This window comes from Lates calcarifer, linkage group LG10 (assembly GCF_001640805.2).
Source record: "Lates calcarifer isolate ASB-BC8 linkage group LG10, TLL_Latcal_v3, whole genome shotgun sequence".
Classification (NCBI taxonomy): domain Eukaryota; kingdom Metazoa; phylum Chordata; class Actinopteri; family Centropomidae; genus Lates; species Lates calcarifer.
The window spans coordinates 15313731-15327142 of NC_066842.1; the positions used below are offsets into that span (position 1 = coordinate 15313731).

Below are 13412 nucleotides of genomic sequence, written 5' to 3' on the forward strand. Positions count from 1 at the left end.
AAAATCTGGGAAAAGGCTTTTTTGCTACGTTATAATTCCTTGATATTTTGTGTGAGAGACTAACACTGTTGTTGTATTGTCTGACAAGTCTTTTGGAATCAGTTCGACCCGTTAATTAGAGAGCTGCTTATATAATTTATGAAATACACCTGTATAAAGTCTGACTATATCAACATCCTAAATGAGAGCAGGATAAAGAAAGTCTGACTAATCAACAAACAAGGCTGAAACAAACAAAGCTGTTGACAAATATGACTCGATAATTCAATTGAAAGTATATTTAATGTGATAATTATGATAGAAAAATGTCAAACGTGTTAAAATTATGACGACGTGCGAATTTAAAAACAGGTAAACATGCATATTTACCATCTGATATCTTCGTGTAATCCTCAGAATCTGTTTTCTTTTTCCTTGCTTTCTTTCTTTTCCATTCAAAGTGTCAAAAGGATGAATATTAAGTCTCATGTGTCAATCTGCTGATAAGCTTGGACAGTTCAGAAAACTTTGGTTTCTATACTATTATGCTAATTACGTCCCCAGGCTGAGCCGCTCATTGGCTGAGTCTCGGTCAATTTAATATTTCAGTCCTGACGTCAGGGCGCCTATAAAACTAAGCAATGCTTTTTAACTCGTCGGCTGACTGATCCCTTAGAAAAAAAATCTATCAATCCTTGGGTGGAGTTTTTTTTTTCTCCTTTCTCCACAAGGCAACTATTTGCCCGGGACACGTACGTGAACCTCCTCAAATTGGCGCACTAATCCTAAAAGGAGCCATGAAGTGTTAAATGGTAGAAACAGAGAGAACGGCGCTCAGACACCCGCACGCTGGGAGAGAGGGAGGAAACAGCGCTGCACCAATGCGTCTGTGCAACACAGACTGAAGAAAAAAAAACTTATCGACTCACAAAACCAAAACCTGCGCCGCGCAATTAGTGCGAGAAAATCCACTTTTTCCTCCGGTTTCGAAGAAAATAAATAAAGAAATCAAGCTGGCTCAGTGCGTGTCTCAGCAGCCCACTTTGACAGGTGCTCCTCACCCCCTTTGGAGGACTGTCAACAGCAAGAGGATGGCATCAGAGCTGGCAATGAGCAACTCCGACCTGCCCACCAGTCCCCTGGCCATGGAATATGTTAATGACTTCGATCTGATGAAGTTTGAAGTGAAAAAGGAGCCGGTGGAGCCCGATCGCAGCATCAGCCAGTGCAGCCGCCTGGTCGCCGGGGGATCCCTATCTTCCACCCCGATGAGCACGCCTTGCAGCTCGGTTCCCCCTTCTCCAAGCTTCTCGGCGCCCAGTCCGGGATCAGGGAGCGAACAGAAGGCGCACTTGGAGGATTTCTACTGGATGACCGGGTACCAACAGCAGTTGAACCCCGAGGCTCTGGGCTTTAGCCCGGAGGACGCCGTAGAGGCGCTGATCAGCAGCAGTCACCAGCTCCAAACCTTCGATGGCTATGCCAGAGGGCAGCAGTTTGGCGGCGGAGCCGGGGCAGGAGGCGCCATGGCCGGGGAGGAGATGGGATCAGCGGCCGCCGTGGTGTCCGCGGTTATCGCTGCAGCCGCAGCTCAGAACGGGGCTCCCCACCACCACCACCACCATCACCACCACCACCACACAGGGGCACACCACCCATCCTCCGGGTCTCAGTCCGGCGGCGGCGCGGGGGGAAACCACCAGCACATGCGCTTGGAAGAGCGGTTCTCGGACGAGCAGCTGGTGACCATGTCGGTGCGGGAATTGAACCGGCAGCTCCGGGGGGTCAGCAAGGAAGAGGTGATCCGTCTGAAACAGAAGAGGAGGACGCTAAAGAACAGAGGCTATGCCCAGTCCTGCCGGTACAAGCGGGTCCAGCAGCGGCACGTCTTGGAGGGAGAGAAGACGCAACTCATGCAGCAGGTGGACCACCTCAAGCAGGAGATCTCCCGGCTGGCCAGGGAGAGGGACGCCTACAAGGAGAAATACGAGAAGCTGATCAGCACCGGCTTCAGAGAAAACGGAGGATCCAGCAGCGACAACAACCCATCATCCCCGGAGTTTTTCATGTGAGTCTCGGCGCTGAAAAGTTTTAATAACCGACACCCACAAAGAAACAGGAAATTATTATTTTTAAAAAAAACAACTTTTTATTCGCGCGCAGCTAAAAATAGGATGTGCGTGCTTGTGTTGAAGTTGTTTTCTTAAAGCTGCGTTAGTTAAGTACTAAAGAGTTTCCTACTTTTCTGTATTTCAGAAGTGTTTTCTTTCAGGCTGAGGATTTTGTTTTGATTTGTTTTTTTTAATCACATTTAAAGGATGCGTAGGCTTTTTAAAAAGGAATTCAGGATCCACAGATATTTTAAAGGACTTCTGTCCAACTCGTGACTTTAGAAACAAAATTACTTCCACATCTTGCAGCACATAGATCCGCTCTCACAGCCTCAGCCTGCGCCTCGTCCATCCTGTTCGCCGCTTTACCCAAAATTTGTTTTGTGAAGTGAAATAATCCTCAGGCACAGCAGCTTTATTTTAATGTAAATTTATCTTTTGTTTTGGTTTTTGTTTTTTTTGCTCAAAGTCCGTTTATTTTCATATGAATTATCTCATTTTCATATCATCCATGTGTCTTGTAAAAAAAAAAAAAAAAAAAAAAAAAAAGGCTTCCAAACTCTGTCATAAGAGAAGTTTGGAGGTTGATGTCAAACAGACTGTAACGGTGATGTGAAGCCATGCATGCTGGTCATGTACGGACTGTGTTTTTGCTTCCTCCCCCCCCGCCTCCCCTTTTTTGTGAACTTGTGTATAATGATTGTATTATACCATGACTGCATTGTTCAGCCTCATCACCTTTTGGGATTTATTTGTAAAGTAAGTTTGGGGAAAAGGTACATTCATCCCGTCACTTTGCTTTCATAAAATATCACCCTTCAGCATTTTATAAGCTTCTTTTTGGAGTCTTGTGGGGGAAAAATGACTCTGTGGAATAAGACAACTTTGTACTCTATTGATTTATACTGACAGACAACACACTATGAAAGTGAAGCAGCATCGGAATATTTAGTAGAAATTAAATATCATTTTTCCTGACGAATGCACAGACTAAATAGATAAGTGCGATCAACAAGTGGGACTGAAGATAAAAATGCTTGAACAGAAGCAGATTATGATGCATGTCCTGAAATAAATGAGAAACAGGCTACTTTGTCACGCAAAACTGTTGCAACAAATGATCTATTCTTTCTGCAGTTCATTGTTAATGTGTTTTCCTTTCGTTTAAGGAACTTAATTAAGTTTACCCAGAACCCTATGGGTCTTATTCGGTAAATAAACTGTGAACTGTCTGGAAATTGGAATTTAATGTTCTCCCGGTGTTGCAGAATAATTAAGCAAAGTATCATGCAGCCATACATCTCTTTGTGATGCCCTGGGTTTCTACACAGTAAAAAAAAAAATGTATTGTCTGGGCAGTACAGTTAACTGACAGACATCGTGTTCACTCTCAAAAATGGAATTTAATAAATATACCATTCATCAATAAACCTTCATGAATGGAAACAAACACATTCTCCTGAAAATGTTTATTATTTTTGTTCTCTTTAGTTTTGCATGTTGTTTGTCACTGTGTCTTTGAGGCGACAACACACACTCAGTCTTATAATCTAAACTGGAATATAATTATGATAAGAAAATGGCAGTTACATATATAATTGAGATAACACAAACATCTGCTCGTAAACATCTGGTTTACGAGCAGATGTTTTTAATCATAACAGCTCTAAGATCAAATCAAAGCTCTCATAGATGTATAAGTAATTATATGATTTGATTTAACGTGCGTTTTTCATGCTTTTATTTTTCCTGAAAAATACACTGCGATTTATTTCAACGTATTTTCTTTTGATGATTTGTGCTTCTCAACAAATAAAAGGCACGGCCTCAACCTGTTGCGCAATTAAAGACAGAAAAAGTCTTAAAATTCTCTTTTAAAATTAGCAGAAAATCGGAGCACAGTGCTCAGTATGTCTAATATAATTACATTTTTTCTTCAGGGCCTAATAACTGTGCTGCAGGTGTCCCAGAAAAAAAAACTGAGTTAATGATTGATTTTAGAGTAAACTTGCACTTTTTACCCGGTAGATGTCCACTTGTTGAATATCGTCTGTGGAAAGTTTCATTTTAAAATCGACCACAGAAAAAGCTCAACATGACAAACGTGAAAAAAATCCTTATCTGGACAAGATGAGGCAAATAACACGATAACACGCAAATACGTCTCATTTAAATAAAATATATGAATTTTTAATTTCTGCAACGATTCTGCAGAATCTGAAAATAATTTAATGCAGGTAAACACTATAATTATGCTGTGGTGGCGTGATGCATCGTTTCGTTTCTGTTTAGATTAAATCATGCTTCGTGTTTTTAAGTTTTCGGTACCGTTTTGACACGCGAGGCTTTGGCTGTAATCCACCACTTTCGCTACAGTGTAAAGATCCTTTATTTGATTTCTGACCTAAGAATGCTGAAAGGACTGAATAAAAGCCACAGGAAAGCACTCGAAGTAATTTGATTTTGTAGTGACTGACAGGTCCGGTAGCCTGCAACCTGCCTCTGGTCTGGACTGAATCTGGCCTGCAGAGTGTTGCTCCTCCTAAGGGAGCTCAGTGCATCCTAAAGACAGTATGGTTGAGATAAAAGCTACACGGGGGTCTGGGTTGAGCTGCCATACAAGGTCACTGCCACCACAATGCATGCTGCTGGAAATCTGTGTGGTTACGTGTGTGTATGTGTGTGTGTGTGTGTGTGTAAGTGTGTATAGAGGACGATATTATCTTTTCCTACTGCTGGACTTTTGACAGTCTGAGTGCTTGCATGTGCTGTGTGTATGTACATGAAGAGGAGCTGATCATTATTAGTATTATTTTCCCCGAAATTTCTGTGTGTAGCTTCTGGAAACTTTAAAATGCACCACAGCGGCGACTTGTTTGAATGCAGAGTTGAAGACAAAGACTGCACAGAGTCAGTATTAGCTCACCTGTACGACACACACAGTCACCTGGCTCATACTGACTCCCATGAAAGCCCAGCGTGAGGGACAAGATGGGAGAGCATGATCATGCCTGGAGGAATGATTTTCTCTGTGATTACAAGTGAGTGAGAGACAGAGATAGAGTGAGAGAGAAAGAGAGAGAGAGAGGAAGAGAGAAAGAGAGATGCTGGCTGCCTTCCTGCTCCTTTCAGATGATAAACGATCAGAGATGCGTCCTAGCTGAGAGGAGAGGGCCTTTTAGTGAGCATGTGTCCACTAATTTATGGCCCTCCTATCTGATTAGGTCAATATAGTGTGCTGTTTAATTACATTTGTGTTATAACCTAGAACTGGAGATGCTATACTTCTTTCGTGGCACCTCTTTCTTCTGTGAGGCAGATAGAATTAGTTGAATCTCAGGATTTTGCATGGGTCAGTCTTTACCTGGAACCTGCTTGTGCATCAGCAGCAGTTACGTGACCGACAGGAGGCTCTGCCTTGTGTAATGGGTTTCCAGTGTTTGCGCTCAGTTATTCAATGCGTAAGAATGATACAGTGGAAAATTGCTGATCATTGGAGGGGCGTGTGGAAATTGCGCGGGATGCTTTATTCTCGTGCGTGTGCGTGTGCGTGTGTTTGTTTTGACTTCTAGACACACCAAGGGGCAGGAGGATTCAGTAGCACTGATTCACTTCCTGTGCTGAAGGAGGACAGAAGGCACAGGAAACAACGTTTCAGCGCTTCCTCCTCATTTCTCAGCACTCTACCAGATTCACTGCTTCTTCTTAATCTGTCTCTTTGCTTCTTCTCTTTCATTTGTACAGACTGAAAAAGTGTGTACATGGAGCATACAGACACCACATTATTAATCTTATCAGCATGAACTGTAATTCTATTCTCCGGCCCAGTATATTGACTTCTGCACTGTGATCATTTGCAGTCTGTCCAATGATTAGGTTATTAAAGATAATGTAGTTGTCTGCTGTCACAATATTGGACTCTCTCTTTCAGGTCAACTATGGGAAATCACTCTGAAATTTATCAGTATTGACATTTGAATCATCATCATGTACTTTGCTTTAATGCCTCAGAATTAATAGGACAAAGGATGTGTGCTCAATAACCAGCCGGCAGTGTCTTTTATTTGACGATGCAATTGAAGGGTGTATATGTACTTTTACTGAGTGTGTTGAATCTATAGGAATGAGTCATTTTATCGTGTCATTGTGATGCTTGTGGCTTTTTATGTCAATCCAAAGGAAATTAAATAAATGTAAGTAAAATAAATAATGTTGATATAACCGCACAAGGCCACGGGTGCGAAAAAATGTTTTTTTTCTTTACTATAGTAATATATTGATATATTTTGGAGCAACTGAATCAAAGTCACTCAAATAGTTTGTCTATTTAAATGTGTGTGTTATAAGCAGGTGAGCAGCAGTTTCTCAAAACACTAGTGACAAAGCTCCACTACCTGAGGGTGTCACTATGTCAAAAATATATACATAGAATCCACTAAGTTGCCAATTTTGCAAAAGCTATGTGATCGTTAGATAAAAAATAATTTGTTTTTCTGTTACAAATAACTAGTTTGTAACAATAGGAGTCACATAGCTCATTTTGCAACGCAACTGTTTTCTTTTTTGTGTACGTTGATTTTCTTTTCCTCCCCTGTGTGCGCTCCCCCTCCCCATGACAAACCTCCGCAAAGGGTTAAAAAACATATTCACATTCAAAAGAGGAAACAATTTCAATCTCTCCCACTCAGTCGGCATCTGCATCACTCCATGCGATAAACATTTACATTTAAAGTGATTTAAATCAGCTGCATTTATGTTCCTCTGTGGTCCGTCCATCATCTAGACCTGCAGTGCCAGAACGTCTCTCCCTCCCTCTACCTCTCTCTCTCTCTCTCTCTCTGTCTTCCAGTGTCCTGAGTTATGTGTCATTTATTTGAAACCCTAATAATTTAACTTGTCCCTTCCTGTCGCCGCTGTGCATGTGGTAAGAATGCAGCAGCTGTAAAGAAGGTTTGTTCCACCGCCTCTGTTTGTATCTTATTGGCTTTACATGGTGATTTTTTTTCTTCCCAGTAAATAGAAGCATGGGCAGAGAGGAGGTAATGTGATTGTCTGAATCCAATCCCATAGTCCTGTGTTGAATTGAGATCAGTGTAAATTCTCAGCTGTAAAAGAATGTGCACATAGGCACATGTACTGTAATGAGTCTAATGTTTTGTGTATGTTAGAATTCAAATAGATTTGCATTCGCTTGTATAAGCTCTCCTCAGAATGCATAACTAAAGGGCAATAGATGAAAGCTAATTATGATTTAATTATATGTGATCACAATATTCTGACTCACAGATAAACATAGCTGAGGCTGTGTTGATGTTTTCAACAGTGAGTTGAGTTTCAGGGCACAGAGTCAGTGGAGTGGAGTGTTTTGGACCGCAGCGAACATGGTGGGGGGGCTGTTTGAAAACTGAGTGCATTATGCGACTGTGTGTGTGTGCACGTTTGTCTGCGTGTGTGCGTTTAAGTCTGTGCGTGCACAAGTTTGTGTTATGCAGGGTGGAGCTGGAGCCGAGCCCGACCCCTGTGTGTTTTACCTGCATCTCAATGAAGCAAGAGGTGATTTACCCTTCTATTGCAGCCAGCCTCTCTCTCTCTCTCTCTCTCCGTCTCTGTCTCTCAGCCAGTCAAACAGACATTGATCTCTTTGCCAGGCAAGGTGACCCACAGTGTTGTTGAGCTCTTCCAAAGTCTCTGCTCTCCCTTTCATTTGTACCTGGGAAAGGCCTTGACCCCACGCACCGCTGCCATGTAGCAGCACTCTGCACGTGGACCTCACTTCCCCTGTATCAAGCCCAGTGTGTGTGCGCGTGTCAGTGTGTGTGTTTGTTTGACTTAGCAAGTGCGCACACAGAGTAGACACGTGTGTGCATGCACAGTGAGCGTGTGCGTGTGGACGTGTGGGAGTATGTATATATGTACGTGTGTGTGACTGTTCCTCTGTGTCTGGCCGTATGTGTTTATCAAGCTCTCAGTGTTTGTGTTCACCTGTAGGTGTGTGTGATTCTGTGTAGATTAAATTCTATGGGGTTGAAACTAAATTCTCAACAAAGTGTAGGTACAGCTTGGAGTTTGGCCATGTTGATGTTTCAGGATATTTTTCAGGTGACGGCAGCCTTCTCTCTCTGCTGTAGGTCTGTCACTGGGAGCTCCTATGCAGCTGAATGGGTCAGAGTCCATTTGGCTCCAGTGTGAATCGGATTACAGGGAAATGAATGGTTTTCATTGTTGCTTAAAGATGGATTGAGGGGCATTAATATACTTTCTCGCTCCTTTGCCTCATTTCTCTTTACTGAAACCCAGCGCAAAGTTTTTCAGGATGATTCGTCACTTGGCTTTTAAACCATGTTTTCTTTATCCACAGTCGAACCTGATGTGGACAGTCACATATGCTACGTTCACATACGTGTGTGACTCTCCAACTCTCAGACATACCGACACTCAACTAATGTAAACATGCAGATATGGCCCTCATGAACTGACTGACTAATGCTAGATTTTATCATTTCAAAATAATACATTCACACTTCTTTTAATTAGATGATTTGAAATAATTCACTAATTAACATAATTATGATAATAATTGATTCTATAATGATAGTTTATAATCAAACTATAATGTAATAACCTGAACTTTTTCTATTACTTTGATGTTTATTGATTTTGCATCAGAGATAAAGTGTGGTGTGTGTGTGTCTGTGTGTGTGTGTGTGTTTGGAACATGCATCTATTTCCATGTCTTAGAAAGTGAGCTGCATGAAATTCTGTTTGATTTATGAGTTAAAGCAAAATTGCGAAGCAAATCTAAACCTTTCATTTAAATCCGTGATTGATTTAAATATATTTGAATGAGAATTTGATTTATTCTTGTTTATTACTTGTTATTATTGTTGCAATTATTTTGTTTAGTGCTGCTGCTCTGTTAATCCTGAATTGTTTATGTGTTGTTAAAATTGTTTATCTAAATGATATACCTCCTCCTTAATTTCAACAATAATTTCAAATTACTTGACTGAATATCGTGAACTGAATGAATTTTTAAAAAAGCAGAAATCCTCTGGCTCTAAAAGGGTTATTCAGTTTAAGTTTTATTGATAATAAACTGACTAACATTACTCTGTGCGCTTCAGTAATTTGTTATTTTCATCTCTGCGCCTTCCATCATTTTGTAACACTGCATGTCACTTTCCTGAAATTTTTTTAGACCATTTTTTTGAAAGAAAACAAAAAACTCTTTCTGTACTTTATGTTCAAAGTATGTCATGATTATAGCAGACTTTCACTGTTGCTGTGTTTTAAGTGTGTTTCTGTTTCCTGTCTTTGTAGGACGTCAAGAAAATTCCTCCACCTGTGATAGAGAGCTGTGACCTCTCCGTCCCACCACCCTGGAGTCTGAGGTAACTTGTGCTGTTCAGTCACTCTCTAATACTCCATTACCTTTTTCCTATTTGCAAAACAAATTAATTACAAATACCCATTAATTACAATTACCCATATATATACGACTAATGTCAATTAAGTTAAATTAATGTCCAAATATAAACTGCACCTAAAAGTTTATCGATGCAGAAGTCTGACAATCTAAATTTCATGTCAGCTGCAGGTTCCTCAAAACACAGAGCATAATGTTCATACTGAGCTATTTACATTTTCAAAATTTTGGACTGATCCACTAAAGGACTTGGCATCAGCCTCGGTCTGTTTGATTCAGGTGTAAACCCCAAAAAGCCCACTTTATATTTAAAAACAAAAGGAAGGTTTGCACAACATATTCAAAAATATGAAATATACAGCACACTGTAAATCGACAGAATTTCTGCACAGTTTTAAATCTTTAAACGTTTGATTATATTTGATTTTATAGTTGTTACCAAAGTAGAAATGCAAATAGTAACTATTAAATTCACATTTCTGTTCTTAATTCTAACAATTTGAATACAGTCTTTCTTTACACAGTCAAACAATTCAAAATCTGTAGCCCTGTAACATCCTGATATTTTCACCATTAGTATAAATCTGACAAAGGTTGGTATAATACCTCAGACACAAAGTAAGATTGTTGTATCTTTCTCCTGAGTGAAATCAAAACCACAAACCACCTGTTAATATTGATTTAATTTGATAAGGAAGCACTCATTTGGGACAGCAGACAACAGGGAGGGTTTGTTATTAGATGCATTTTTTCTCACTTCATATTTAGCTCTATGACACCCAAACTCCCTCCTCTCTCACTGTGTGCAGTGTTATTCAGTTCTCTGTTTTGGAGCTCTGACAGTATTGCTTGATTGACAGGAGGGCGACATGCACAGAGCTCACGGGACGAGGTCTAAAACCTTTGACCTCCGTCCTGAACCCCTGACTTACTTCACCCTCTCTGCTCTCTCTGCGGAGGCAAGCACTGTAGTGTATTTTTTTTATTTCTGGCTGACACACAGATGGACGAATGTGGGGATTGGCGGAGGATGATGGAGTGAGTGAGGGAAAGCGAGGGCTAGTTTTTTGTGTCGGTTGGCAAATGGAGGAAAAATATGAGGAGATAAAGGACTCGCAGCAAATTTAAGGGAGGAGTCAAGGGACTGAGGAAAGGAAAGCACCTGGATTTAAATGCAGACATGAACGCCAGGGTGAGAGGACAGGAGGGAGGTGAGGAGACGAGGTAAGGGAGGAAGGGACGGCGGGAGGGCTCCTGGCCATGGATACAGACAGACAGGCAGGGTAACCAGAGGCAGGCGGTGACCTTCTCTGCTGCTGAAGGATCGAAGGCTTTATTTAAAGGCCTGGTCAATGCTGGGTGCTGCTGAGGTATCAGCCTCGCAGCCAGGCGACTCATCACCACTGTAATACAACTCTCTAACCCTAACCCCCCTCTCCGTCTCTCTCACACACACATTCACATACACGCACACACACACCGGACAGGACACTCTCTGGACACCTCAGGTTTTACACTGTACAGTCGAGAGGCTGGACAGAGGAAACTACAGCATCAGCATCGGCTAATTTTACTGTGCATCAGACAGTATACTCTACTTTCCTCATGTGCTCAGCATTGTGAAGCACATGCTTGTTTTGCATTTGATATGCACTCCATCACTGTCCATTTTTTCACTGTTGACTAATTATAAATAGACTGTGATACGCATTTGTGGACATGTTGGTATTGATACAGTGTGGATGGAAGTGGTGAAGGAGTTAAGAATGACAGAATGCAGGCTGCTAAGGTAGGACACCTGCATCTGTGTGTGTGGTGTGTGTGAGCAGAGCATGAGTTCGTGCACTCGTATGTGTGGCTGCAGCGTTAGGACACCTGCATGCTTCAGCACTTTCTGGCTGTCAGGAGCTCTGAGGTCAGAGGCAGGGGGAGTGGAGAGGGCACATTAGAGGAAGCCTCAGAGCCCCCACCCATACCACCCACCCACCACGCCTCCGCCATCTCTCGCCTTGTATCTCCCACCACCCTAACCCCCTCTTTTCCTTCTCCCTCCCTCCCCTCCTCTGTTATCCCCCGTCATTCCTCCCCCTGCCCCTCCTCCAACTCATCTTCCGCCTCATGGTGACGGGGTGAGTCGGCCACTCTGGGGGTGGGGGTGGGGGTGGGGTGGTAGGGGAGGGGTGCGGGGAGGCAAGGTGCCTCTGTGGCTGACAGCAGGCAGGTCAGGTTTTTGTAGACACGGCAGAGGAGGAAGGACACATGGCGCACATGCTTGCAGACACATGAATGTGTGTGTGAGTGTAAGAATAAAATAATGAAGATAATGAAAGCATATATTAACATGCATTCATGGACATATGGTCTGAGCTCATAAAAGCTTCCACTGTTAGATGGTGATTAATTTCAATGCTTTAAATACGACGTGCTGATTTGAACAAATAAAAAAATCATATCAGACACTGATAAATATCATGACGTGTTTTGGAAATTTTCTGTTTTATTAAGCTGCGTCCCTATTCCGGTTATTGATAGAAAATTCCACAATATGATTACAGACAGTAAATAATAAATTTCAATCTACCACCCACACTGTATTTATATGTCACTTATAAAACACACTGCAGCTGTGTTGGGGTCTTTTGTATTCTGCAGGGACCAGAATTTGCTCCATCCTCAGTTTGACACACTTCACTATCCTTCACTGCCTGGGATATATATAACTTCTAGCTGCCCAGTGTTAGACTCGTTACACTGTTACCATCTTGATAGTGACACAGATGTCATCCCTCCATCCAGAAAATCCAAATGACAGGGAGGATATGAACAGGATGTATGCTCATTATTAGGCCCTGGTCTGAAAAGAGAGGAACCTAAGTTAGAACTGGGTCTGTGTTAGAAATAACCAAACAGGGGGAAAAGATTTCACTCTCTGCAGTTGTAAAAGATACACAAGCTGAGCACAGAACAGCTGAGTTTAGATTTGGATTGTTTTTAAAAATGCGTTATGTGCTCTTACTTTCTTCTAAATTACTGAGAAGATGATACTTAGGGGGAAAGCTGTGCCCTCGAGCCAAACCTCTAAACATAAACCCATTCTTCTTTTCAACTTGTGTTAATATACAATTTTCTCTCTGATGTTTCAGTTATTTAAGCCTGAATTGTGTTGTTTTATTCAAACATAATTAGTTGTAAAGCTGTTACCGCTGTGTATGTGTGTGTGTGTGTTTGTGTGTAAGCCTCAGAGGCACTGTTTTCCTCAGGTTGTGACTGTGTGTTCACAGCGTGATTGAGAGAGGAACTTGTGATCAGCCGGAGGTTAGTGTGATATAATGTATTCCCCTGAATCACCGCAGCCAGCAGCCCAGGGCCTTCCTCTTGCCCACAGCCTCCTTCTCCTTACACACACACAAATACACACACACACACACACTCTCTCCTTCCTCGCTCCCCTTGTGTCACCGTCCTCTCCCCTCTCTCTTCCCCTGTGGTGACTGCCCACTGCTAGCTGCTTAGCATTGCACCCAGTGTTTAATTGAATTCCAACACTCCGGCGTTAGCTCCTGATGCTATAGAGATGTTAACACGGCACAATACTAACAGTCCTCGGGATGTGTTTCAACACCCTGCTCCTAAAGAGAAAATTAGTGCTAAGCAACACATGATTTATTCAAAGCTCCAAAGTATGTCTCCTGTATCCCCTAAAGGATCGTCTTTTATAGCCATCAGCGAATCAGCACTTCATATACACACATGCAGCACATGCAGAATATGTGTTGTGCAGACAGAATGTGTGTGTTTCCTCTCACTTCTCATGCTTCTACCCGAGTCTATCTATTGTCCCTTATATAAATGTGTCTGCTGGTCTCTCTGCATCCATATTGCTGGCGATGCCGTCC

At 42.0% G+C, this 13412-nt stretch overlaps 1 protein-coding gene across 1 annotated transcript in view; it reads left to right on the forward strand.

The window, feature by feature from the left end:
- The first annotated feature begins 443 nt into the window (after positions 1 to 443).
- Positions 444 to 13412, forward strand: part of LOC108875373 (transcription factor Maf) — a 43604-nt gene continuing 30635 nt past the window's right edge. Inside the window, exons 1-2 of the mRNA XM_018664262.2 lie at positions 444 to 2047; positions 9411 to 9481. Coding sequence (XP_018519778.1) covers positions 1071 to 2047; positions 9411 to 9438 — 1005 coding nt within the window. The 5' untranslated portion in view covers positions 444 to 1070 and the 3' untranslated portion in view covers positions 9439 to 9481. The remainder of the gene's footprint in view (positions 2048 to 9410; positions 9482 to 13412) is intronic.